This window comes from Amphibalanus amphitrite, unplaced genomic scaffold, assembly GCF_019059575.1.
Source record: "Amphibalanus amphitrite isolate SeventyFive unplaced genomic scaffold, NRLGWU_Aamphi_draft 000158F_arrow, whole genome shotgun sequence".
Classification (NCBI taxonomy): domain Eukaryota; kingdom Metazoa; phylum Arthropoda; class Thecostraca; order Balanomorpha; family Balanidae; genus Amphibalanus; species Amphibalanus amphitrite.
The window spans coordinates 317,401-343,215 of NW_024881653.1; the positions used below are offsets into that span (position 1 = coordinate 317,401).

General features: G+C 50.3%; 2 protein-coding genes and 1 non-coding gene across 4 annotated transcripts in view; 2 read left to right on the forward strand and 1 right to left on the reverse strand.

The window, feature by feature from the left end:
- The window catches only part of LOC122383192, a 103,137-nt gene extending 83,619 nt beyond the window's left edge, over positions 1-19,518 (forward strand). The window contains exons 1-3 of one of the 2 annotated variants that reach the window (XM_043369353.1): positions 7,186-7,408; positions 15,269-15,357; positions 17,147-19,518. In XM_043369353.1, the coding sequence (XP_043225288.1) occupies positions 7,321-7,408; positions 15,269-15,357; positions 17,147-19,084 (2,115 nt within the window). In that variant the 5' untranslated portion in view covers positions 7,186-7,320 and the 3' untranslated portion in view covers positions 19,085-19,518. Of the gene's footprint in view, positions 1-7,185; positions 7,409-15,268; positions 15,358-17,146 lie in introns of those variants that run through there. The other variant, XM_043369355.1, reaches the window with a different exon arrangement.
- On the reverse strand, positions 999-1,071 carry Trnar-acg. The gene has a single exon. It is a non-coding gene; the product is annotated as a tRNA-Arg (tRNA).
- A 2,623-nt stretch (positions 19,519-22,141) lies between the features above and the next one.
- Positions 22,142-24,540, forward strand: LOC122383195 (small lysine-rich protein 1-like). Its single transcript, XM_043369356.1, has 4 exons — positions 22,142-22,501; positions 22,991-23,038; positions 23,250-23,340; positions 23,562-24,540. The coding sequence occupies exons 2-4, from the start codon at positions 23,024-23,026 to the stop codon at positions 23,690-23,692; spliced, it is 237 nt and encodes a 78-aa protein (XP_043225291.1). The 5' UTR covers positions 22,142-22,501; positions 22,991-23,023; the 3' UTR covers positions 23,693-24,540.
- The last annotated feature ends 1,275 nt before the right edge of the window (positions 24,541-25,815 follow it).

A 25,815-nucleotide genomic window follows, 5' to 3' on the forward strand; every position in this document is an offset into this window, starting at 1 on the left:
CTGAACTTTGTTGTGGTGCCTACAGAGTAAAAAGAATCAGCTTTATGACAGTAATGTGGCCTGGGGAAGGAGGTAATTTTGGGCTGTGACGTCACATATTTGAAAGTTTGTGTTTGGAATATGGGAAGCCTGAGATGTTTAATGAAAAATAAATGCCAGAACCGTGTTCCTGGTCATCCAATCTATAAAGTCGGGCACAATTCAACTGGTTTTAACAACATTTTAAAAGGTGGGATAAATAAATCCACCTTGGTGACAAGGTGTTTTGGATTTATTATAGTACGGGCCAGAAAAGTGTATCAGACACTCCGAAAGCAGGTACGGATATGTCCGGACAAAACATAAATATAGTTGGCACTTGGCAACCTTGTACAACTCCTGAGGTTCTGTTACTCACAGCTTTCGGCCGCGCACGGCCAGCGCCGGCGACCTGAAGTAAAAAAAAAAAATGCCCCTCATTTTCGCTGTGGCAGGCTGAGGCAGCTGAACTATACATTTTCTGAAAGGCAATTGATTGGTGAACACCATAAAGATAAAAGAAGAGCGGGACCTAGCGGGACTTTTTATATCGGCATTCCAGAGTATTCATCACAACAAAATTAACTCACAATTTGAAAAACATCTAAGAAAACTGAACATTTGAAGCGTACTTATATATTCCGCTAAAAGTTTTTCTTTCCATTGTGAAGCCCATGGTCTAAACTATCGGGATAGACCCCGAAAATATCGATAAGGCCGTCTAATATATTTTTTCTTGCCCACATTAGCTGCTACTTTTCTACGTACGAAAACGGGTCTACGGTGCTTATCACGGAACTTTGTGTTTGGGCTGATGTGGCGTGGACGCTGTTGTACACCATGGACGAAAACTACTTGAAGATTCGTGGTATGTACATGAACATTTCTGAACTACGTGACAGAGTTAAACTAAATTGGCAAATCCACCAATGTCGCGTAAATTCCGGCCGCGGTCCCATCGTGCGCTGGTTCAAAAACTCCGATCCTGCCAGGATTCGAACCTGGAATCTTCTGATCCGTAGTCAGACGCGTTATCCATTGCGCCACAGGACCGATGGATGGAAGGGGGAGGGGGGGTGATAGCGGGGAGGAGGTCAAAGGGTTAGAACTAAGAAATAAAATGATATTTTTTACTAGATTGAAAATACAAGTTCTCAGCATGACTTGTGGAAAAGGAATCCGACTGGGGCATGTATAGTGCTAGAAAGTAGCAGTGTGCCCGATGCAGCTGTTTGACCCTACATAGACCCTTGCTGTTTGACCTGCGTTGTTTGACCAGCTGACAACTGACAAGAAGACCATGTCGCAGGGCCTCGGCTAACATGTTAACTACTGGGGCAAATCCCCAGTAGAGTCAAGGAATAATGCCCCAGTAGTGATCAGGTTTTGCCCAACCTCCACAAAATGAGTATATCTCAATATTAACGTAGGTACATTCTTTCACTCGGGAGCAGTTGAAGACGTTTGTGGCAAGAAATCAGGGGCGGAGGAAAAGGGGGTGCATGGTGTGCAGCTGCACCCTCAGTTTTCATAAGAAAACATAGGCGTGCATTGGCAAACATATCTTTTTGCATCCCCATAATCCAGAAGCTGCCCTTCGTTCGAAAGAGCGTCAAAAATAATGAGGAAATTACTTCGGCGACTTTTTTGGTCAGGTCAAAGTCCATGTCCTGGGGGTCATTGAAGACCAAATTTCGCCGATTTTCAGGTCGAATATCGACAATTTGCAAGATGCCGGATCATAACTCGGGAACCAACAGAGCTACAGCGCCGCGGAGAAGCGCATTTGATAGCCATATTAGTGTTCTTTCTGAGTATTTCTCTCAGACTTGACTAACGTCAACGGTTTTGCCTGCAGGGGGCAAACATTTCCAAAAAAGACGATTTTTCGGGAACGGTTTTTCCTGCAATAACTTTTGACTCAAGCCTTGCACGAGCTTTCTTTTACCGACATCGTGTTAACCTCTCGTCAAGACGCATCAAATGAACTCTAATTTTACATGAAAAGTCAACTTGAAAATTTGTCCTCAGGTAAAGTTCATGATCTAACCAGAAATTGCCATGTTGCATATCAGTGAATCCGTATCGTCGAGATGAACACATAGGGCGTTTTCATCGCTCTAGCATGCCTCTTTCAAAAGTTAGTCGCGAAAAACTGTTAGATACCATTCGTGACCTGAGATGACCTCAGGGGTATAAACAGGGGTCACGGGTGCCATTTTCATGTTCAGTGTGTCAAACCTACTTGTAATTCAGTGTTTGAGACTTGAAAGTGTTTAGAATGACTTTCGTCCAAAAGAGGTGGTTTAAAATTGTCTCCCATTGACTTAAATACCTAGAGAGGTCGCAAAATTGACCGGTCACCAATATGAAAATTAATTCCGAGATAAACATTTTGTACATGCTCTTGCCGTTATCAATCGCTGAAAGTGTCTAAGCGATCGGTCACTCGGTGTAGCTATGGCATATACCGAACCATTTTATGAGGTGAGGTCACTTGTAGTGACCTGGCCTTGAATGACCTTGGCCTGAATTTTTTACAACATGTGTAGAATTGGTTGATGATAAGATGTATTGACCTGGCCTTGAATGACCTTGGTCTGACATTTTTACAACATGTGTAGAATTGGTTGATGATAAGGTGTGCCGAAAACGGCAGCGCTCCACGCTGCCGTTTTTAAGATATTCGCGAAAAACAGCAATGAGAGGGGATGTTCAAACACCCCCTTCCCCCAGCAGGGCGCGGGCTAACACACTTTTGCCCCAGTAGTCAAAATTCCTTAGCCGAGGCCCTGCCGTGTCGCCATCTGTGGACGATATTCTAAACCTTAGGCTCACATCTCGTCGGTGCACCGAGTGTAGGGCTATGCGATCGGGTGATGGGTATTTGTCTATTTATCTATTTATGCAAGTAAATATTTGTTTATTTATTTATTCAAGATATGTCCGTGGTGCTACGCGACGGGACGGGGTCCACTAAGCGGGCAATCGGGTCCATGGACGCGGGTACCGTGGGGGCAATGGGGGCAAGCTGCCCCTACAACTTAAAGGCTGTGGAGGCGACGCCCCCACAACTTTAAGGCGTGGGGGCGAACTTGCGAAGCTGCCCCCACAACTCTGCTGAATATTTTCGCTAAATATTTTGTTTTTATTTAAGCTTTAATGTGTAATTTTGGTAATTTCCAAATGAAGTGGCCCAAATGCGAAAATAAAAAATGAGGTACCCAGTTTGTTTTGGGAGCCCAAGCTGCCCTCCCCTCCATGCGGTTGAATAAAATGGAATGAAGGCAAAAATAGGTGAGCAGACGAAATTTACTTAGCGTAAAAAAATCATATCTGGTAGCTCTGATATGGTAGCATCCCTCTCATTTCCATTTAAGTGACCATCCCACCTAATATTAGTTTAGAGTTACGGTAGCCAAATTGGGGTCCCTAGTTTGCAATTACCGATTTGGGCACTCAAAACGAGAAATGTTTTAATTCGGAAATATTGAACTTCAGTCTGCAGTTTTCGAACTTTAAAGGGCTAATGATGCATCTGAATGCCCCCTTCGACGGCGCAGAGGTGAAGTCCGCAGTAATAAAAAAAAGAAATACGTTTTTTTCCAATTCATTTGATTACGTTATTCGACATTTCACGAAATGAAGTGGCCTAAATCCGAAGAGAAAATTTAATTTGGGGTACCTTGGTTTTGTCCCCGAAATCGGACTCCGCCACAGGGCCATGACCCTTGCCCCCACAACTTCAAACTAGTTCCCGCGTCCCTGCTCGGGCCCGCATCCTGAATCCTCTCATCCAGCCATTTGGAATAATATTCAATTCTGACGAGCTTTTTTCGAAAAGTGCAACCATAGAATAGCATCTAACATCGCAAGTGCCTATACGGGGTCGGAAGTTCTCGCGCGCATCATGGGCCTCACATGTTAACAGGCTGGGCAATGGCCAATGTTTGTCGTTTTTACCATTTGGTGTCCCTATTCTCCCACAACACCGCCATAACAAATTTCATTTCATTTATTTCATTTCATTTATTCACAGTATCACCCACGGGAAAAGCCCATTTACGGGTAAAGTCACATAGGCATAGGCACACTGATCATACAAACACGTAATAAAGGTATACAGTAAATGATACAAAACAGACCGCAATCTTGCGACACACGGCAACATCATTGGTCCGTTAGGCGGCACGGGCGGACATCGATAGCAGCGCCTCTATCGGTCACTAGGGAAAGCTGGGCTGTAGGCGACGAAATACCGGCTGAGTTGTCACACGTTAAATAGGTTTACAGACATCAGTCTTGTGAAGAAGCTGACTTTTTGCCTTCAATATTTCTACAGGCAATTTTAGAAGTGTCTTCACATAGATTACAAAACCGTTTAGATTATTGTATTAACTTCAAGCCTTCCCTATTGTTCTTGACGGATGCGGGAACTATTTCTAATTAGTGTTTCTAGCTAAGTAAAAGAACACATTGTGCAAACGATGAAAAAAGCATAAATGGAAGAAATTAAATGCAATTTTCTCTAACAATTTATGGTAAATTCTCTACACATCAAGGAAAATGTGCATGCTAACTGATAATTTAAAGTTCTTTGGGCCAGTTGTTTTCTTCTTTTCTTACGTCGCCCCAATGGCCGCGAATACACTTGTGATAACGCCTATCGCTGTGGGAAAGGCGCGGGAGGATAGCTGAGCAGCGTAAGACTTAGCTGTTTTCCTCACTGTGGCTAAGGAGTCCGTAAACAGGTCTAGCTGGTTGTTTTCACGCAGAAATTCATTTGCGAGCCTCGGCACCCTACAATAGAGCCCATTCTTGATGGTTTCGACTCTGGCGAACGGCACGGCGAGCAGATCACGGCGGCGAACTGATCGAGGCGGGACGGCGAGGCCAAAATGAGATCGCAGGGAACTAGAGTCAATTTTGTGCTTGAAAAGACGAGCTACATAAACCAAGTCATGTTGCACCCGTCGTGCTGCCAGAGAAGTGAAAGAATGTGCCGAAAGAAGATTTTCGTAAGAGAGAGAATCCGAGTTGGTGACAGAGTTAACTGTAAGCCAAATAAGGAATTTATGCTGGATTCGTTCTATGCGATCCGTATGTGTTCTCGCCGCTCCGCCCCACACAACACTGCAGTTCTCGAGAACCGAACGTACATTGGCGAAGTATGCTGAGGTGATAGCGCCAGTGTCATACCTAATTCTCGCTCCGGCTTGGAGTGACCGAATCAACAAGCCGAGTGCTCTATTGCCCGCCGCGACAATCGAATCAACATGCCGCTCGAAGGTGAGTTTCTGGTCCAGAGTAACTCCCAGATCGCGCATAGTGGTGACGTGATCTAACGTCACTCCACCTATTCTATAGGGACTGATGATGGGTGACCGTTTGAGAGTGATGGTAAATGACTTGCACTTTGACGCATTTAGTTTTAATCTCCAGGATGACGACCATTCTACTAGGCGGGTGAGATCGTCATATAACAGCACGGCATCTGCATCTGTGCGTACCTCCCGGTAAATCTTCACATCGTCAGCGTACATCAGGCATTCTGAGTGAACATACGATGGCAAATCATTAATAAATGCAATGAACAAGAGGGGAGAAATCAGGCTACCCTCCGGCGTGCCCGAAATCACCGGAGTCCAAGCAGACGTTTGACCGTCTAACACCACCCGCTGTTTACGGTTTTCTAAAAACGAGCCTAGTAGTGCAAGAGCAGGGCCGTTGATATCGTACGATTTGTGCAGCTTGTGTAACAATAGACGGTGGTCAACACTTTGGAAGGCGGCAGAGAAGTCGGTGTATATGCAATCAAGCTGGTTACCGTTTGAGATTGCCTGCCAGCCTGCACGGACAATGTGACATAGGTTACTTTCGCAACTACGATGTTCGATAAAACCGTGCTGTTTCTCAGACAGAACACCGCGAACGTGCGCATACAGTGACTCATACACTATCCTCTCCAAAACCTTGCCAAACAACGGTAGAAGTGAAATCGAACGATAGTTTGCCGCCACTTTTGTTGATCCTTTTTTATGTATGGGAACAATATTCGCCTCCTTCCACCTGTCCGGAAAGACCCCAGATGACAGTGACTGCCTGTACAACATGAACAGCGGCACAGAAAGCTCGGCAGAACACTCACGGACTATTCGCGCGCTGATGCCGTCCGACCCGCACGCTTTATGCACTTCTACAGCATCAAGAATACGAGAGACAGACCCAACTGACACATCGAACTCCGAGAACTGAGGCAAATCGTACTGAGGTGCTTCGGGTAAAGGGTCTGTAGACGGTGGTGCGAACTTGCTCGCGAAGGCGAGATTCAGCAGCTCAGCACGCTGCTTTACGGTAGTAGCAGTGACACCATCATGTGTGAGTACCGGTGACGTTTTTCTCTGGGTTTTAAAACACTTTACAAAAGTCCAAAAACGCTTAGGATTGTCCTTAAAACCACTCACTAGTCGACGCAAGTAGTCACTGTATTTCTGGCCAGATAGAGATTTGAACAGGCGGCGCTTTTCGCAGCTAAGTCACTCTCCGTCTCAGGGTTAGGGTTCCTCTTCTTCCTCCGGAACGCTGTCTCCTTCCTCAAATCACGCATTTTTTTGTCATTTATCAGTTACAGAGCGTGTTCATACAAACTAGCAATCGCATAAAGACGGTGTTAAGCTAACATCGTAACATGTTGAAAGAAAGATAGTTTGTCATATTCATTGCACAGACAGCTCAGAATAGCACTCGAAAAAACAAGTTTTTTTTTCTGTGCTCAGCTAGCACAGCGCAAACGACGCCCACAAAAGAGTTGCTGAGGCTTCCCATCGTTGCACGACACATAGAATCAAAAGGTAAAGGCAATAATCGTGCAAGGATGCTGTCCATTTTTTAGATATTGGCGTGTCCCTATTCTCCTGCGTCCCAAGTCTCCCGCCTCTCCCCTAAGCACTTCTCGATTTTGATTTAATCTGACACTTATGAATGTATATTAATCTATGCAACATAGGCATTATGCAATATGCAGTTTGGTACGCTTACCAAAAAGCGGAAATTGGTTAGCAGAGTTCATGGAGACCACGGCCGGGAGTCCCCCGTCCCCCGTGCAGTGTTCACTGTGCAGTGTGCACTGCAGCGGTGTTCACTGTGCACTCCCGGGCGCTGAGTGCTGTCGGTACTCGGTTGGCTGGCGGCACTGCGCTCCTGCAGCAGCGGTCAGCTGGGGTGGCGGGCCGGTCAGCTGGGGGAACCAGCCGGTCAGCTCAGTCACCTGCCGGCCGCCGGCCAGTGAGCAGCCGTACGAAGATGAGGTGGGAGGCTCGTGGTGTGGCCGCCCGGCTCTGCGGCGTGGCGAGGCCCGGCACCGAACGGCTCCGGCGGCCCGCCAGACAAGGTCAGTCAGACGGACAGGGGTCAGACAGTGGTGACGGCCAGGCCAGACAGACGGTTAGTTAGACAGACAGATAGACAGGAGTCAGACCGATGGTCAGAGAGTGACAGTCCGCCAGACAAGGTAATCAGACAGAAGGACGGAGTAAGAAAGGCAGACGGGGTCAGACAGTGGTGACGGACAGGCCAGACGGGGTCAGACAGACAGACGGTCAGTCAGACAGACAGACGGGTCAGTCAGACAGACAGACGGACGGGTCAGACAGACAGACGGACGGGTCAGACAGACAGACAGACGGACGGACGGGTCAGGCAGACAGACGGGGTTCGACAGTGGAGAAAGATCAGGATAGGCCAGAGAGGGTCGATCGGACGGCGGGATAATACAGACAGGACAGGGCAGTTTCTGTTACCACTCTCTCGACAAGGGTCAAGGTGGTAACGTATCACAAAGAGTCAGAGTCAGACAACAGGAGACTGAGTCGATCAGATACCCCTCTTTACACAAACAACACATTCTGTCAGACAATACAGGACCGACGGGAGCGCCGACAGCGGCGGCACACAGACAGTGGTGTCGGCCGACAGGGCCGTGCAGACAAGGTCAGACAGGCTCGGCCGGGCCGGACAGACGGGGTGAGGCGAGCGGCGATGGACGGATTGCGTCAGTCAGCCGGCGCGTGATAGATATGTCGTAGGCATCGGGTGAAATCCGGCATTTCATGAAATGCCTAGGCATTCCATGGAATGCCGGCAAAAACTGAAATCTTCGTAGAAATAGGCGCGTTACAGCGAATGCCTGAAAGTTTTAGGCATTTCATGAAATGCCAGGCGGAGGCCAGGCACTCCCTGAAATATGGTCAAAATTAACTGAGTACACTCGTTGCCTAGGCTTTACATGGATTGCCCAAAAGACGACCGGCACTCTCTGTAACAAAACTTTTCGTACGCGGACGGTTGTGTGCATATACACGCCGGCGGGCGGGAGGGGGAGGGACGTTATCGTATTGGTGTAAAATGGGCTAATACTAAGAGATATTTCACGGATCGTCTCGTCTGCAGCGCAGCGTACCTACTTTATTGTTAGCTAGTACACAAATATTACACTGTGCAGTTATCGGCTTTCTCTGAAGTGTGGGGTCTACTGTGTTGGTCCATAGGCAGTAAAAAAATATCGTCTGGAAACTCTCCTATAGAGACCGCATTTTCAAACAAAAGGTTCCAGACCAGAACTGTTTTATTATTTGTTGACACATGGGAGCGCTGCGTGGAACCGATTCGTACACATCATTCCAGCCTTACGGTACTAACACCTTTTGGTGTTACACTGTTTGGCGCTGGCCCGGCATGCACACTGCTTCATCCCTTGCCCTCCAAAAAGTGACTGCTCTCGGAACGCCTCTCTCAGGCCAAGAGTGCGATCTGTTCCGACCACCCCAACCTCGTTTGCATCGGTTTCCCGCAAAGCTGAGCGCGGAAACCAGCCCTTTATGACCCCGGCGCGCGTACTCAGCTGATACACATCATTCCTTGCATCAGTGATCACTGCGTGGATGTTAGCAGGATCGAGCGCCCCACGGTCCACTTTGGGCGGGAAGCGCGGGAAACCACATAGCTGCGGTAATCGTTTCAGAAAGTACCGGCCGTCAGTCGGGCATTTCATGTAATGCCTAGGCAACAAATGTACTCAATTGGTTTTGACCACATTTCAGGGAGTGCCTGGCCTCCGCCTGGCACTTCATGAAAAGCCTAAAATTTTCAGGCATTCGCTGTAACGCCCGTATTTCTACGAAGATTTCAGTTTTTGCCGGCATTCCATGTAATGCCTAGACATTTCATGAAATGCCGGATTTCACCCGATGTCTACGACAGATATACGATCAGTCATGAAAGGGGGAACACAGCTACCGACTCTGGCCGCGCCGTTCCGCTTATAGTTCTTTGTGTGGATATTCGTTGTATGCTACCTGGTGTTACCGGTTTAATTTGCATACGGTTGGTGACTGGTGTGCATAATTATGGATTATGGTGTTGAAAAGCTGATTTCGTATACTCAGATCGGCGACAGTTGAAAGGGGGTTAATATTCGACAGTGTCGCCGAAATGAACCGTTTCCGTTTGTTGCTAATTATTGAAAGCTAGGTCTGGTCAACGTTGGGGTTATGTTTGCTTGAGAAGGTTCAAACGTTTGGAAACTACTATACAATAATCTAAAGCGTTGCTTTATCGATAAAAACAAAAATCGAGCCGTAGGTGTTGCATCCAGACACATTTATTTAGCACCAGGGTTAAGGCGATAGATTTCATAGAGTAATCCGGTAGACGTAAATTCTCAAACAGATCATGTCTTCAAAAACGCGGAAGGAAGGCAAGCTAAGCCATTTCGCCTTCATTACATCAGCTATCCCTGGTCTATCATCGGGAGACACTACGTCTGTAAATTTATCCTTGTTCCAAACCATACACAATTTTATTATTGGCACAAGTGTCAATGGACTGCGATCGAGTCCCATGCCCAATTGCCCATGCTGCATTGACAATGCCTGACTTCCTGTCCTTTTCGATGCCTCTGACTCCTCGACATTGTCAATCTCCACATCATCTGCGCCGTCACGGTATTGTTGCACCGAGCTGCTTCACTGGACAGAGAACAGTCAACAGTCAACACCTCCCGCGTACCGCGGCCGCTCGGCACACGGGCTCCCTATCCACCCTGTCCACCGCACGGGCCGGGCCGGGCCGGCGCCGGGCTGTTGGCCCCGTGCCAATTCGGTCCGTGCAGGAGTGGTCTGCTGGGTCGGTCGGCCGGCAGCAGCTCTGCCTGTTCAGACGGTAACAGGGGACGGCGAGGCCGAACAGGGCGACCGCGGCCGATCACACGGCAGCGGGATGGAATAATGCATGCAAGTGCTCGACTTGGGCTGTTGGCACGTCTGTTTGAGCGCCGTCGTGGATTCCCGGTCGTTCTATGTCGCAATGCATCGGGTATTGAACGTGCACCGTTGTTCATCTTCATTAGATGATTCCCTTTGTCGCTGAACGGAATATCTGCAGGCGACAGTGGACTATTTCCTTTTGGCTTCGCTAATTTCTTTGATCAATGCTCGGAGCGAGCGAGATATAACCCTTCTTTAGGACCGCTGCGACAAGCCAGTCGATCGTGCTGGTGTTATCGTCACAGCCTACGCTGCAGTCGCCACCCTGCGGACCGATCCTTTGCGTTCGCCTCTCGGCAGGGCCGAAAATGAAGCGTGTTGTACCGAAAGATAGTCCGTCTTTCGGTTAACACATTGCTAGGAAATTTTTTAGTGACATTAAGTGTCAACAATGTTTAAATGATCTTTGAGGATGAGCTCCACGATTATCAGGTAGATCGGCTCTAGCACGTACACATAAAACAATAAACATCAGTTGATCACACATCGACGATTTTCAACAACAATAAGTTACGAGACAGCCTACATGAGCTGTGCAGTGTGCATCTTCTTTGATGAGCAGCCTCCAGCATAACTCAGCTACGACGTGAGAAAATCGTCCGGTAAGGTTCCACCACATTCCCCTGTGATCTACCGTTGGATAATCGCAGCGGTTGCAGCCTGCGGCGCGCTGGGTACCTCACAATAACGTGCAAGTGTTTAGCATCTGGCGCATCTTCCGTTTATGGTCGTGTTATCCTGCGTAGACAGGCCGGTTGGGCTAGTTAATTGAGAGGGACGCTGGGCCGACCGACTGACATGTGGCCGGGCACGGCGTGCGTTGGCTACCGCCAAGGCCGCTAAATTGTCTGACCAAATATGCCGACCTCGCTCCCTGGAAGGAACACCAGCCCCAGTGGGCCCCAGTAAGCCCCACCGACCCCTGTGGAGGTGCCGAGCCTCCGCGGGGACTACCGGACCTCAATGGAGCTAGTTTTGTCCTCAATGGCGTCACGCCCAGAGACAAACGCCGCCTTCTTTGGCTCGGCATTCCTTGGAATCAGCGAGCCGCGGAAATCGCAGAGAACGAACGGAAATGAGTGGCGTCAAGGCACTTGTCCTTCTTGACGTAAGAGGTCATGAGGGATTTGACGCTTACTGAAGAGATCATTTTCAAGCCTGGCCCAGGACAGGCTATTTTGAAGTAACGTCACAAATGAAACACAGTTGCTTCACACAGTAGTTTGTGTTTTGAATCTTTTAAAAACACGGATGCCATAATTAACGTGCTCCGACCTCGCAAACCAAATTATTCCACCGGAACCATTCGGTCAATTAACGTCAGGCTACTGATGGATACCCACACAGCTCGCGAACTTCATCTATAGACATCCGCACGCCTTTCGTGGGCAGTTCGCACACCATTCACGGCTCCGCGGCGGCTCCACAGCCGTTTCTGCGCAGAGTCGGCCCGGAGGCGGACTCTGACTCGATGACTCGCCTGTGGGCGGTAATGTGTGCGGATGTTCACAGGGGAACATCCGGTGCTGGTGGAGGTGGTGGTCGACTCAAGGCTGGCCGGCACGCGAGTGCGGTGCAGCCGAGCCGAACATACGGCGGTTCTGTGCACGGAGCTCGGTTCGTCACACGTCCGGTGTCACGGACTGATCATTGTCCGGCGGCGTCAAAGACGTCAGTGTCCGACGTCACAGACGACCGAGTGCGGAGTCAAATGGTGGTGTCCATCGCGTGCGTCACAAAACACAAAGCAACAGTCCGGTACCAATCCACATCCATTATGTAGAGACATATCCCTTATGGGGATCTGCCACTACCTCCTTCATAACCCCACAGACCAGCGCGAGCGGTCACCCGTTCCAGATCGCTGGCACAAAGCGAGTGCTGCCTTCCAGCACCCCTCAACTGATTCACACCTCTAATGATGACTTCCAGTGATGGCTGACTGAACCACTGCCGTTTTACCAGCCATCCCTCAATCCACTATCCGCCCACGCACACACGTTTAACATTCCTAACATTGGCTTACTATGAGCACACTCGCGGCGGTCACAGCAGTGCTAGGTGATGGCTTTACTGCCATGGGCTTGGGCATGGGGGTGTTCGCAGGTCGAACTCTGCCGGCAGGCGGCATCACACTGCTTCATACTCGTCCTCATGCCGGCCTCATGAACTGCATGGTGATGATTTTAGTGTCCTGGGACCTGGACTGGACTGGGTGTTCGGAGACCGAACTTTACCGGCATCTCCTGTCCCCAGGCTGGACACGTGTCCAATCCCGCCGGCCAGCTCGGTACAAGGGCGGCCGTCTCAGTCTGTCCGTCTGTCCGTCTGTCCGTCTGTTCGTCTGTCCGTCTGTCCGTCTGTCCGTCTGTCCGTCTGTGCAGTATCCGCAGACTGCTGCAGATGGAGCCGACCGGCCGGCGCCTCGTGCTGACCGGCACCGCGGCACTGTGGTGAACTGCGCAGCCAACCGAGTCACTGCCTGGCGAGCGGGAGGGAGAGATGCATAATCACCGCCCGCGGCGCGGCCGCAGCTCCCGGTCAGGAGAAAGTCCGCTGCACTGGACTGGACTGGACTCGCGGGTGGGAGGGATATGAGCCGCTAAATGACAGCTGTCGAAACCTGTGCCGGGGATTATTTCTTTTTTCAAGTTGTAGTGTGAGCTTGGCTTGATATGTTGGCTTTGCATTTTTAACAGAAGAGGAAGTTACGTGCTCAACACTTCTATGGATTCTCATTGGAGTTTGCTCAATTACCTGATTTGTGCCAAGTCTCGATTGCTCGTATGGGCAATCAGTGGAAGTCGCCTGCGTGAATTTATCGTGAGAATCGTGTGAAGCTCGGAAACAAAGACGAATTCGAGGAACGGGAAATGGGCGTTGAAGCATGGGCAGCAAACCGGAAATTATGCATAATTTGAGCAGCAGATCCCAGCCCCACGTAATTGCAAGTTAAAGGAACGGAAGTTAGCACTCTCATTTTTACTTGCGCTTATGCCGGGCCCTAATGGGTCAGTGACCTGTGGGATTTTTTTTCGAACGCATAAACAAGGAAGCTCGCAATGCTTGATCTCATATAATTTGTTATATAGCTCATAAAATAGAATATTTAGTTACATAAAGCTGATCACCTTTCCTTGCTCTGGGGCTCATGATGACCTTAAATCGAAATGCTTTACCTTAGGACCGGGTCTGTTTTGTCTATTATTGCTCCTGCAAAATGTCAAATTCATGTAAGGGTGGCCAGTCCGAGTCTGACCTCATCCCCAGTCCTCACCTTTGACTCAATACCTACCGGTTCACCCCAGGGCTCACCCTTCCCCGCCCGCTCTGCCCAGTAGTGGCGGACGGAGGGGACGGGCTGCCGGCCGGCCGGCCGGCTGCGATAACCGCCGGCCGTGTGCAGGCGAGCAGGCAAATCGTCATTACCTCACCGGGGAGTGGCCGTGGCGCTGCAGTCACTTTCCAGGTGCCCCCGAGCAGCCGCGGCGCCCCGTGAAACGGCACCCAGCACGACATCCACCGACACACGCGCCGGCATCACTATTCATGGGATGTGGAGCAGCCCTGTATGCATATTGCATAATATAAGTATATGCATTCAGGAAATAATCTACGTGAGTTTTTGTTTTGCTGTGATCGTGGAATAAAACAAAGAACCTAGATACGCCCGAGGCCTTAATAAAAAAGTCGCAATAATCCTCTCATGCGATAATTTTGCTTTTTAACTTTTGATCATAGAATCAGCCTGGTCAGCCTAGCCTTCAGTTCATACTTGGCACTGGCCCATGCGCAATAAATATTGACTGCTGACCAGTCGACAGTCACTGGTGAGGACTCCTTATTACTATGGCTCGGCCTGTTTGGAGACAGTGGTACTCGTGAATGGCGGTTGTGGATTAGACCGCCCGTGCGACCCGCCACGTGGCACCGGGCGATCGCCGCGTGTGATCGCGTGACGGGGCTCACGGCGGGCTAACCGCTGAGTGCCGCACACCACGCTGGGCAACTGTTTCGTGGCGCTCTTTCCGCTCTTTGTGGCTTGCTTAAATACCTGTTTCGTGTGACCGATCAGCTAACGAACTGCTTAGCCGAACAGGCAATTTTGTGCTTAGCAGGCGTTAGTTCGTAATGGAACATAAGTAGCTTCGGAATGTCACATGGACGACCATTGTTGCATTATTCCTTTTCAACGGGGATGCTTTTTGCTACCGGTTTATTGTTATATGAGAATGGTGGCAATCTCGTGTCCTATAACACTGTTGGAAGGGCAATGGGGAGGATAGTCTATCGGCCACTACCGCGGGATAAACAGCCAAAGATAGACCGGCACCAACTCACATCCAGCTCATTACCGTCATGACCAGCTCGAGCGGAAATTCCTAGCCAACTCCAGACTCGTAGCCAACTCATGACCCGACTTCATGGCCAGCTCGTGACCGATTCGTGACGTGCCGGCCGACGCTGGTCCGTGTTGCAGCGAAACGGCCGACCGGACTCACGGAGAGCTGGTTGTCCGACTGTGATACATTCCTGCAGACGGGCCGGGCTGACCTCTGGCGGGATGGGACTGATCTTTGACCCCCGGTCGGGCCGGCGGCCCCGGAACCGTCTACCCCGGCCCCTGGCGGAGATGAAAGCTCACTGACCCAGGTGCCATTGGGTCCACCGTCTGCGGCGCATATCGGCCGATTGTATTTTACCAAACTGGCGGGAAAACATGCAAAATGAGATATAATGATAGGTGAAAACGGTGTAATACACACTTAGAGACGAACCAACTGAATGCAATTTGTTATCTTCCACGCAGTTCAGTGACCCGTGATCGATTAAAAGCACAGCAATAACCATAACTTTGCTACACATTTCCGTTTACATTAATATCTCCTCAGTAAGCTGCATCTGACCTGAGTATCTCTCCCTCACAGCGCTGGGGTCCAGGCCGACCCGGAGGAAGCCGGAGTCTCCCGGAGCGGAACGGAGTCCGGACGGCCCGGAGGCACGCGCCGCCAGTCAGGTCGGTGTGGTGGGCGATCGGCCATTGGTCGGTCACAATCAGGGATGGTGCGAATGGACGTAAATCGAATAGTGCTGTGTAGCATGATGTGCTGCGTGCCAAGAGTCACCAGCCATATAAAACAACCTTTACAGAAACTGTGGCACACATAGATTCGGGTAGGCATCCATAGATTCAGTCGGTCACATATCAGCGGACAGAGACCAAACTGATATTGACGTGAAACCCTGGCATGCGGCTTTAGCCGAAAATGAGGGTTTAATGTAGTTGTTGTGTATTTTGGACATTTCCAAGGTGTGACAATTTTTCTGGGTGAGAGGCTAGGCCCTTTCGATCCGTTTTGAGCCCTTCCTCTCTTCGGGGCTTCGAAATTCATAGCCTAGCAGTATAACGCTAGCTCGTGATCGACGGTTGTATGTGCTGTTGTTGATTGCCACGGTACCGAGGCCCGCGATCACTGAGGTCAGCGCCCAGCCCCATTCGGCGCCGCCGTCTTTAACACACAACACGCCAATGTATCGCGCATCCATGCTCGCGATCGGCTGCTACGGCGAACTATCAACCGTACACCGGCCAGAGGACCAAGTGGGTCGGGTCGTGCTCCTGCCCCGGCGTCGACCTGCCGGCTGGCGTGCTCGCGGCCAATCGGGTCTGTCAATGGCCACGCGCTGCCAGTGAGAGCAGTGGCCCGCGCGCCGGGCCGGCCAGTTTCTATCGGCCATCGACGGCCTACAGTACCGGTCGGAAGAGGCGTGCGGGCCCACATATCCGCATCACGGCGCAGACGATGCGAGTTCCCACGGCAGTATACGGTTCGTTTCTCAAAAGACCGTATCGTCAATGAAAATGGGGTATAGAGATGTACCGTTAGCCTATTGGCGAATGCGGCTTATTGGGTATGCCTCACGAAATGCATAAAAGTGATGTCTAATCATTCGTGCATGTCAATTCGGTGCTGACCTTAGGCCTAGAAACGTCTGAGACAGGTGGCTTTGCACTTCTTATTTTCATTATATTTTCATTCTGGGAGGTACAATAACTATACTTCTACAATCGTTTTTGATTGTTGGCACTTGACAATAGGCGTAAACAGCACGTCTGGTCATCTGAAACATTCCAAGGCAGGCCCAGTGCTTCATTTGATGTGAATTAATGGCTTAATGATTTATAATCATTTGAAAACTTCCAAAGCAATCTTCAAATCATGAAAACAATGGCCATTATCATTCAAATACCCGTAACTTTGACTGCCTATGACTTGCCACTTCAACCGTACCTACCATTCTTTGTTACATTCCCACGAATGCATTGATGGAAAGGCCGTGCCTACCCTAGTGCTTCGAATAAAGCCAGTCTTGAATAATAATTAAGAGCAAATGTTAAGCAAAACACACGGTAAACGTCTGTATTTATGAATGCTGCTCAGCTGTCAGAAATCAGTACCTAGCATAAAAAAACGTAGTGGCCACTGGGCTCTCATCCCAACGCAGTGCCGTTAGCATTAAAGAAATTGCAAGACCTCGTTGACCGAATATTAAATACTTCTACCCTCGACGGCACTTGATTGGGTGGCACAAAACTTATAATTATCCGTAAAGTCCCATATTATTCTTCATATTCTGTTGTGCGTCGTCTTTTAAACCGGTTGAAAGCACACTTGCCGACACAATAAAAGACCATTCGCCGATTGGGACCCGATTTGGCTTGCTGCAGCTCCCCTTGACGAAAATTCTGTCTACCGTTAGCGCCTCTGATGTACGGGAAGCTGACACTCCTCTCTTCCCTGCAGGCCTCCTCCTCCAGCGCCGGATTTCTGCCGGATCTGGTACCGTGTGCTGGGCGCAAACCGCGGCGGACAGCTGCTGCTCTAACTGCTACAGACAGGACAAACACAGGGACAAACACCGGAACAAACACCGCGGTAAACTCCGGAACAAACAGCGGGACCAACTCCGGGACAAACTCCGGGACCAACTCCGGGACCAACTCCGGGACAAACTCCGGGACAAACAGCGCGACAAAGTCCGGGACAAACACCGCAACAAACAACGGGACGAACAGTGTGACAAACACCAGTCGGCCAGCCGGCGGTGCCAGCGAGCAACCAGACGGCGCCTCGAACGGCAGCAGGACTGCCAATGGTACCTCGAGTGGCGCGGATGCCAACAACGCCTCATCCGGTGGCGGGGCTCGACAGGATAACCACAACCGTCCGAGACTGAGGAGTCCGGCAGCTTTGCCAGGCGACATCAAAGGCCAGACATCTTCCATTACCAGAAGGCCGCCACCGGCTGTACCTGAAGAGATCAATCAAAATGACAAGGTCACCAAACCTCTTCCCACGCCCAAAACTGGCACCGTTGGGGATGGTGAGGAACCGTTTATCCAGAAGAGGATGCTCACTGTTATGAGCCTCAAGGAGTACAGCAGCAGGCTGAACCAGTCACTACCTTTCAACAGCACTGAGAGTGAGTACGTTCAAATGCGACCAAAGAAACCTCAGTACGTGAACGTGGATAGCGGTGCGTCGTCCTGCGCAGACTGCGACAGCAGCAGTGCCTCTAGCGGCGAAATTCCGAACCCAGCGGGGGACCTGCAGGCGATGCTGTCCAAACTGAGACTCCGCTCAGACAAAGGGAGCAAAATTATGCTACCTGGAGGCCCTCAGAAACCGGCGAGAACAGCACTGTCAGCTCATAGGTCAACCAAGAGCTCAAGGCACTCCCGAACTAAGGCCGTTAGCGGGCTGAAGGATGCTGCTGATCACCCGTCGCGAATTCGGCGCAGCTCTGAGCGTTCATCCAGTCCGGAGAATCGCCAATCAAAGGAACCTCACAAGGGCAGCCTGGAGCGAGGCCACGGCAGCCTCTCTCAGCGCGGACGCCTGCCTTCACCGACCGAATTCGGGTATGACATCGACAACGTGTCCAGTTTCCTGTCGCAGGCGACGCCACGCACCCCGGCCAACATCCCCATGGTGGTGACATGCAGCTCGGAGCTGTACGTGCTGAGTCCGGCCGCGGCGCCCGACCGGCCCACGGTCACCCTCCAGCTGGGTCTGGTGGTGAACGGCCTCTTCAAGCGGCGCCAGTGGGTGTACGTGCAGACCCCGCACAGCCAGGAAGGGTACCTGGCATACAGCGCGTGCACTGCGCTGGGCGTGCTCCCGCGCCGCGCCGCCGCCAGTCCCTGGGATTGGCAGCGCGCGGGGGAGCCGCTGCCACCCGCGCCGCTGCCGGGAGCTGCTGTCAGAGGACGCAGCTGGTCTCCGCAGCGCAGTCCGTCCGAAGCGGCCGAGCCGCACCCGAACAGAACCGACACCGAGAAACTGTACGAGAACGTGACCAGCGACGGCCGCGCGCTGGGCCTGCTGGTGCAGCAGCACGTGCGCCAGCAGCGCGGCCTGCAGCGGGCGCGTCGCGGCCACCTATCGCCGCAGACTCGCCACGCGTCCTCCGCGTTCCGGCGACTGCAGTCGGTGCAGGTGGCGCCCTCACGCAGCCGACTGCTGGCGCCGCCTAGCGGCCGCATGGTGGCGCCACGTACCAACAACAAGGCGGTGATCTGGGACGGGTTTACGAGTTTCGGCCGTAACACGTTGACCGTCCGGCGTGGCGATATCGTCATTCTGCTCAATACGTCTGTGGGGGACTGGTTCTGGGTCAAAGACGCCGACGGACGGGAGGGCTACATACCGGCCATCTGTGTGGGATCAGGTCTGACCTGAGTGACCTGACCTGACCCGGAGTTGGTCGTGATTCAGATCGGACCCTGCTGACGGTTAAACTGTATTGTTATCTCCTGTTGTACTTTTGAGTGAAGAAGAGGCTGTTGTTGATCTAAATCTGGTGATTCATGTACTTTCATAAAGCTCTGAGCTTTCAGTTTTCACTTGCTTTTATTTTGCGTCAAAGTGATTTTTGCATGCTTTAAAGTGTGTTCATTCTTTTCAGTCTTTGTGATTTTTGTGAGGAGTACGTGTTGTTTGCGCGATATTGTGAGCGGGGAGAAAAATGGCAGTCGATCTGCCAGCTGTTTAGATGGCCAGACGCATGGTGTCAGTATAAACCAAATATGAGATCGCTGTGATTGTACACATTTCCGTTGCTTGTTCTTAGACACGCATGCCGTTCATTCGTTGAATAAATTAGCGCGTAGCAACAGCATATTTATTGAGCTCGATGGCTTTGTAAGGTTCTAACACGTCACGCGAACTCCTAGCAACCGAGATCAATGGTTATAGTTGCATAACAAGGCACTGCAAACTCGAGGCCGGTAGCCCCTTTCTGCATTTAGGCGCTCGCACGCAGATGTTAATGCGTGGATACTAAAACTTTCACCAACGATCACAATAAGTGACTTAAGATCACTTCAAATCATATTGTCAGCGTATTGCTTGACTACACAGAATAGGCAGGGGAAAGAGCACATGGGACACAGGATAGGAGTCGCTTGGCATTGCACAAAAACTAACCGGAATCTATAGAATAGAAGTCTGGGAAAACAACTTCTGCATCAGTGATCACAGATGCCACATTCCAAGCCATCTGAATTGGCCATACCAAAGTAACGTCAGGTTCAGCTAAGCATACTCGTAGTCTTAAATTCTTCAACGACGTTTGAAGTCCTTTCAAAACTCGTTATGTTTGTTTATGCATGTTACGGGCTCCGGTCCCCGTCTGGCTAATGGCATGCCGCCGGTCGATTTTGGTGCGATGTTTTCTGATTTTATCACAAACCGCGGCCATTAAGACGTGTTGACGCCCGACTCCGTCTTGCCCCGTCCTGCTCCTTCAGTCTTGTCTCGGAGCCAGCTCCGTTGGACCAGCCCCGGTCGAACTCAGGCCACCGGCCCGGCCTGGTTGTAGGCCACGGCAGCAGCCATGTCGTCATACGACCCTCCGAGCTTGGACACACTGTAGGGCGGCGGGGCTGCGTACTTCTCCGGCAGGGCCTCCGCCTCCTCGCGCTCCTTCTGACGCACACGGCGAGACACCAGCCAGGCGACCGTGAAGACGAAGAAGGTGAAGCCGACCAGCACCCCTGTCACGGCCAGGCCGCGCACGAACGACTGACGGTGCAGCTCCTGTTCGCGGCGACGGCCGGCGCGCGAGATGCCCAGGACGCGCTCCAGCTCAGCGTCTTCAGCGGGCGGCAGGGTAGGCTCAGTGACGGCGAACATGAACTGGCAGCGGCCGCCGATGTTGCGGTAGCCGCGGAGACAGCCGCAGGTGGATTTCTCGGGCAGGCAGACGGAGTGCTCGTCTCGCGCGCGGCACTGCGGGTTGACCTCGCACGGTTCGCGCAGACCGCGGCGCGGCAGGCAGGTGTCCAGCCAGGAGGTGTAGGAGTCTCCGCAGCGGCACCGGCCGCTGACCCGGACATCACAGGTGGCATGCTCAGGACAGTCGACATCAGAATAACAGCGCCGCTGGCCGGCGACAGAAACGGCCAGCCCGAGCACCAGCAGCGCGACAAAACGCAGCATGGTCGGAGGTCGGGAACGTCGGACTGTCTTCAGTCAGTCACCGCGCAAGAGTATTCTCTTCAGGTAGTCACAGCTCGAAGGCACTCAGCGGTCGCGACACTCACACACTCATATCAGTCTGAGTCACTCACTGAGTCCCGGACGCCGACCCGAGAGGCAGCTCGGATCACGAGCGGCCGCGGTCGCCGCCGCCGGCCTCTGTAGTCGGCCCTCAGTCCTGCTTTGCCTTACCGTTTGCCACGTCGTCAGGCGGCTCGGCCGACGCCCGCTTGGCGGCCGATCGATGGGCCAGCCAGCCCTTGACGATCTCACGGACCAGGCGCGCCATGTTCCACAGACAGAGCACCATCAGCAGGAAGAACAGCGCCACCAAAATCAGCATACAAATGTGCAGGATGTTGAGGATGCCCTCATATTCACTGCGCCGGTGGCGCATGGTGCCGCCCCCTCCCGTTTCGGTCCGCCCCCTCCCGTTTCGGTCCGTCCCCGCTCGTTCGTTTCGAGCCGGGCCGGCTGGCATGGGGCCGCCGTCGGGCCTCCGTTACCATGACGACGGCCGGGCCGGGGTTTGTTGACGGTTTGCCGGCCCGCTGCCCCCCGACGGCCAGTGTTGTGACCCGGTGCCCCGTCTTCCAGCCAGGTAACATTGATCACGGGTCGACTGCATGGTGTGTTTGAACGCGGAAAGATACACCGGGCCTGGCGCCGGCACAGCGATATTAGCCGAACGTTACATACCTATACGCTAGAGACCCGTAATAGGTACAGGCCCATTGTGGATGCATGTTCATCAGTTGTGGTGGGGAGAGGGGTGTAGTTCTTATATTTGCATGGTGGAATGAGGGGAGGGGGGATCGCACGGACCTTGGTTCGCCTAGCCTAGTGACTGCACGGCTAACGATTTACGCTTCTTTTAGTAGAACAACTTTCCCGTTTTTTTACGTTTCCCGTTCAATCGAGCATGCTTATGTTTTTTTTTAAGCTGTATCCTATATGTCTTGGCAGACATTCTCAGTTGTTATAAACAAATTCATAGCATATAAACGAGCCGAAAAACGAGCGGCTCGTTTTTACGAGCCAAGCAAAAACAAGGAGGATAAAACTGTCCGTTTATGCTTCGCGTTAGCCCCAATACCTTTGAGCTCGATTTGGCAAACAACTGTGAACATGCAGGACACAGAAGAAAGCTCACACATATCTTGAAACATGACACACTCAAAAATGTTTTCGAGAAGGAATGCTCTCCTTAGTGCACGTTCTCTGGTCTATTTCCAAGCATGCATTTCCTCGGCATTCATCCTTCATCCCGCTTCATCCTTCATCCACAGACACATTCGACCAAGGCATGCGACACATGTCGCAAAGTCGGAGTACAAAACTCTAGGGCATTTTGTTTGCATTCAGAAAATTCAAGTAGATATGATTTGCGTGTAAGTTTTATTTACAAATTTTGAACACTATGACTTTCTTTTCCGTTCATTTTAGTTAATCAAAGTAAGAAATTACGAAACGTTACTTATAACATTCAGAACTCAGAATTTTCCCTAGCGTCAAACAAGTGCCAATACAGGATGGCCTGAGCTTTGAAGTGGATGGTACAGCGCGACCGCCAGTTATCCCACAAACGGGACATTTTTTCACACGCGCGCTGCATCGGTGAGTCAACGATTCACTGCAATGGTACCTTGTTCGTCACTTTGACTTTATGATTTAGTTACTTTGCACTATAAATAATCTTTTTAATCGTAAATTGCTTATATCGATTCACTTTCTACCTAACCCAAATTGCATGATATCTAAACTTAAACATGATTAGGTATTGATCAATATATGGTTGGGCTTATACTTTTTAGCGTAGCATACACTTACATTTTTGTGCTTATGACGGCGAACGTTTTATTTTTGGTTTGCTTTTTATCTTTTTGCCTTCTGTGAGAAAGTGGGCACACTTTAATTCACTGAATGCATGACAATAGTGTCACACGTTACTGACAGGCGACTTAAATAGGTATGCCTAGATGTCAATTACACTTATTGCGCTTTCAGTGATTCACACTCGAATTCACTTTCAGTGAAATTAAGTGATGGCACACTCGAGAAAATTATAACGCTACTTTATGTACCTACGTGTCTATGTTTTCACAGGACTAACCAACAGGTCGACTGTAAAAGAACAAGATGGCTGGTAAAAAGGTAATACTATATAATAAGTTATAGGTAACGACTGTTGCAATAAGCAACTGACAGATAACTCGCCTGATACCAATCGACTTACCACTACGAGTGCTCTGAAATTACAGTAACAAAACGTCTTGAATTTAATCTTTTTTTTCGAGTTCTAATGGAATAAAATGTAAACGTATTGTATGCATACATTTTAGTTACTTGTGACTTACTTTTCTAGGGCGGAAAAGACAAAAAGGAGAAGAAAGAAAAGAAGGAGAAAAAACCAAAAGCGAAGGGACGAAAAGGAAAGAAGGAAAAGAAGGAAAAAGGTAAAATTAAAAGAATTGGCAATTTGGCATGCTAGGCAAAGCACATGAATCTATTTCCGGTGACTACATTGGATACGCTGAAACGTCCTTTTATGTAGGCATTTCCATTTAGCGATCATGCACGCCACAAGTACGGTTATAAAACATGACAAAGTTTAGTCTCTCATATTATTCAGCAGTCAGCACGTCACACGTTTAGTGGCTGTTTTTTCTTTCTTCAGCCAAGGCGGACGCCTACAGCGCAGTGGCGATGGAGAATGCCTACTACATCTGCCACAGCGTGGGTGACTTCCTGCACTACCGCGGCTTCAAGTGGGCCGGCGCCGGCAAAAAGAAGGGCAAAAAGAAGTAGACATGAACTCGAGTGGGATCACGGTGTAAAACTTGCAATTTCTTTATGCTCTTTTACTTCTTCATTACTTCTTTATGACAGATATCAGTGTTAAGCCATACAGGGTTATTCTTTGCGCTCCGATATTGTTTATAGAAAGTTCTTCGAACAAATAGTTTTTAGGTGTGTCTTTATCGAACTTGCTTACTTGGCCAAAATGTGACCTTTATTGCAAAGATGCGAGTGACTTTCAATGCTAATTTAAGTCCCTATCATGTTTTATTTTTATTTTTATAAAGAAGTCTGTGCTAATCTCATGTGTAGCATTACATCGTTTTGTTGAAAGCTGTACGCATATTTGTTGTAAATCGTCAATATTGCAAGGTTATTTTCCCGTTAACAATTTCTGTTACATGCTAAATGTGCCTCTCGGTGTCGTCTTATTAATATGAGACGGAAACCTCCACCCCTTAATGTGGAATTTTGATTGTACTGCGTGCTGCGTTTGGCTGATACTGCGAACATGCATCAGCTTTTAACGCGTCTACAACCGACACATGAGCGGTCCAAACGCGGTTGGCTGATCGGATGTTATGCTGAATTGACTTCGGCATCCCTTACCTGGTGATCGTTATTGTTTTTTTTTTATTCTTCTCCAAATGGCCGTTTACGTTTCCCCGGAATTTTGTTGGATGAGGATTGGGCCCTTTTGACGCTGCTATGGATTCATGATGAAATAAAAATCAAATGTGCCGACTTAATTATGGGTTGCAACCAAAACGATCATCTCCTTTGTAACCATGTACTGTCTAACCTAGTATGGGTTAAGGTGTGCTGGGCAATACATTTCAATTCGTTTTTATGAGGCATTTATTTTGTTTTAACTAGGTATACTTCGATATGCCTAAAACGTGTTTTTATATTAGGTGTGTGGTAAAGAACACGGGTTTAACTTCCCGCGCCGGGCCAGGGGGTGTTTGAACACCCCTCCTGCGGTTTTTCGCAGATATCTCAAAAACGGCGGCGCTCCGCTCCGCCATTTTTGGCACACCTGTTCATGTACCTTTTTTACACATGTTGTGAAAATTTCAGACCCAGGGCTCTCAAGGTCAGGTCACCAGGTCAGGTCAAGTGACCTCACCTCTGAAAAAAGTTTCAATCCTCGTCATAGCTACACCGACTGAACGATCGCCTTGAAACTTTCAGAGATTGATAAGAGTAACAGTATGTAAGTACAAAATGTATATCTCGGAATTTTGCTATCGGTGACCTAAGGTCAGATCAATTTTGCGACCTGTCCATTATAAGTCAATAGAAGAAAATTGAAATGCACCTCGTTTGGACGAATGATGTTCAAAACCCTCACAAACGTCGTTTCATAGGTACCTAAATATGACACACTGAATCGAAAAATGCACCTGTCACCCCTCTGTGTGCCCCTGAGGTCATCTCAGGTCATGAACGGTCACCAGCAGTTTTTTTGGCTATAACTTTTGATAAAGACGTGCTAGAGCGATGAAAATACGTCAGATGTATTCAGCTCGACGATACGGATCGACTGATATGCATCATGACCCTTTCCGGTCAGGTCATGACATTGACCTGAGGTCAAATATTCAAAATGACCTTTCAAGGTCAACAAATAGTTCATTCGACGCGTCAAGGCAGTGGCGGATCCAAGGGGGGGGGGGGTCACATGGGTCATGGCCCCCCTTGAGGCCCGGGGCATAAAGACCTGCCAGGGGCACCCCGGCCTATCAGGGGTATCACAGTCCTGACAGGGGCACCACAGGACCGCCAGGGGCACCACAGGCCTAGCAGGGACACCACGGGCCTGGTGCCCCTGGGCCCTGACAGGACTGTAACGCCCCTGACAAGCCTGAAGTGTCCCCGGCAGGCGCGTGGTGCCCCTGACAGGCCTGAGGCGCCCCTGCAAGGCCGGTGGTGCCCCTGGCAGGCCTGTGGTGTCCATGGCAGGCCTGTGGTGCCCTTGCTAGGCCTCTCATGGTGCCCCTGACAGGCTTGTAATGCCCCTGGAAGGACTGTGGTGCCCCTGGGCCCTGACAAGCCTGAGGTGCCCCTGACAGGCCAGTGGTGCCCTTGCTAGGCCTGTGGTGCCCCTGGCAGGCCTCTGGTGCCCCTGA

Bases quoted from the DNA above. Each gene is read 5' to 3' on its own strand.
- LOC122383195 (XM_043369356.1), top strand. The intron at 23,341-23,561 runs GTAAAATTAAAA...TTCTTTCTTCAG, and splicing joins GAAGGAAAAGAAGGAAAAAG to CCAAGGCGGACGCCTACAGC.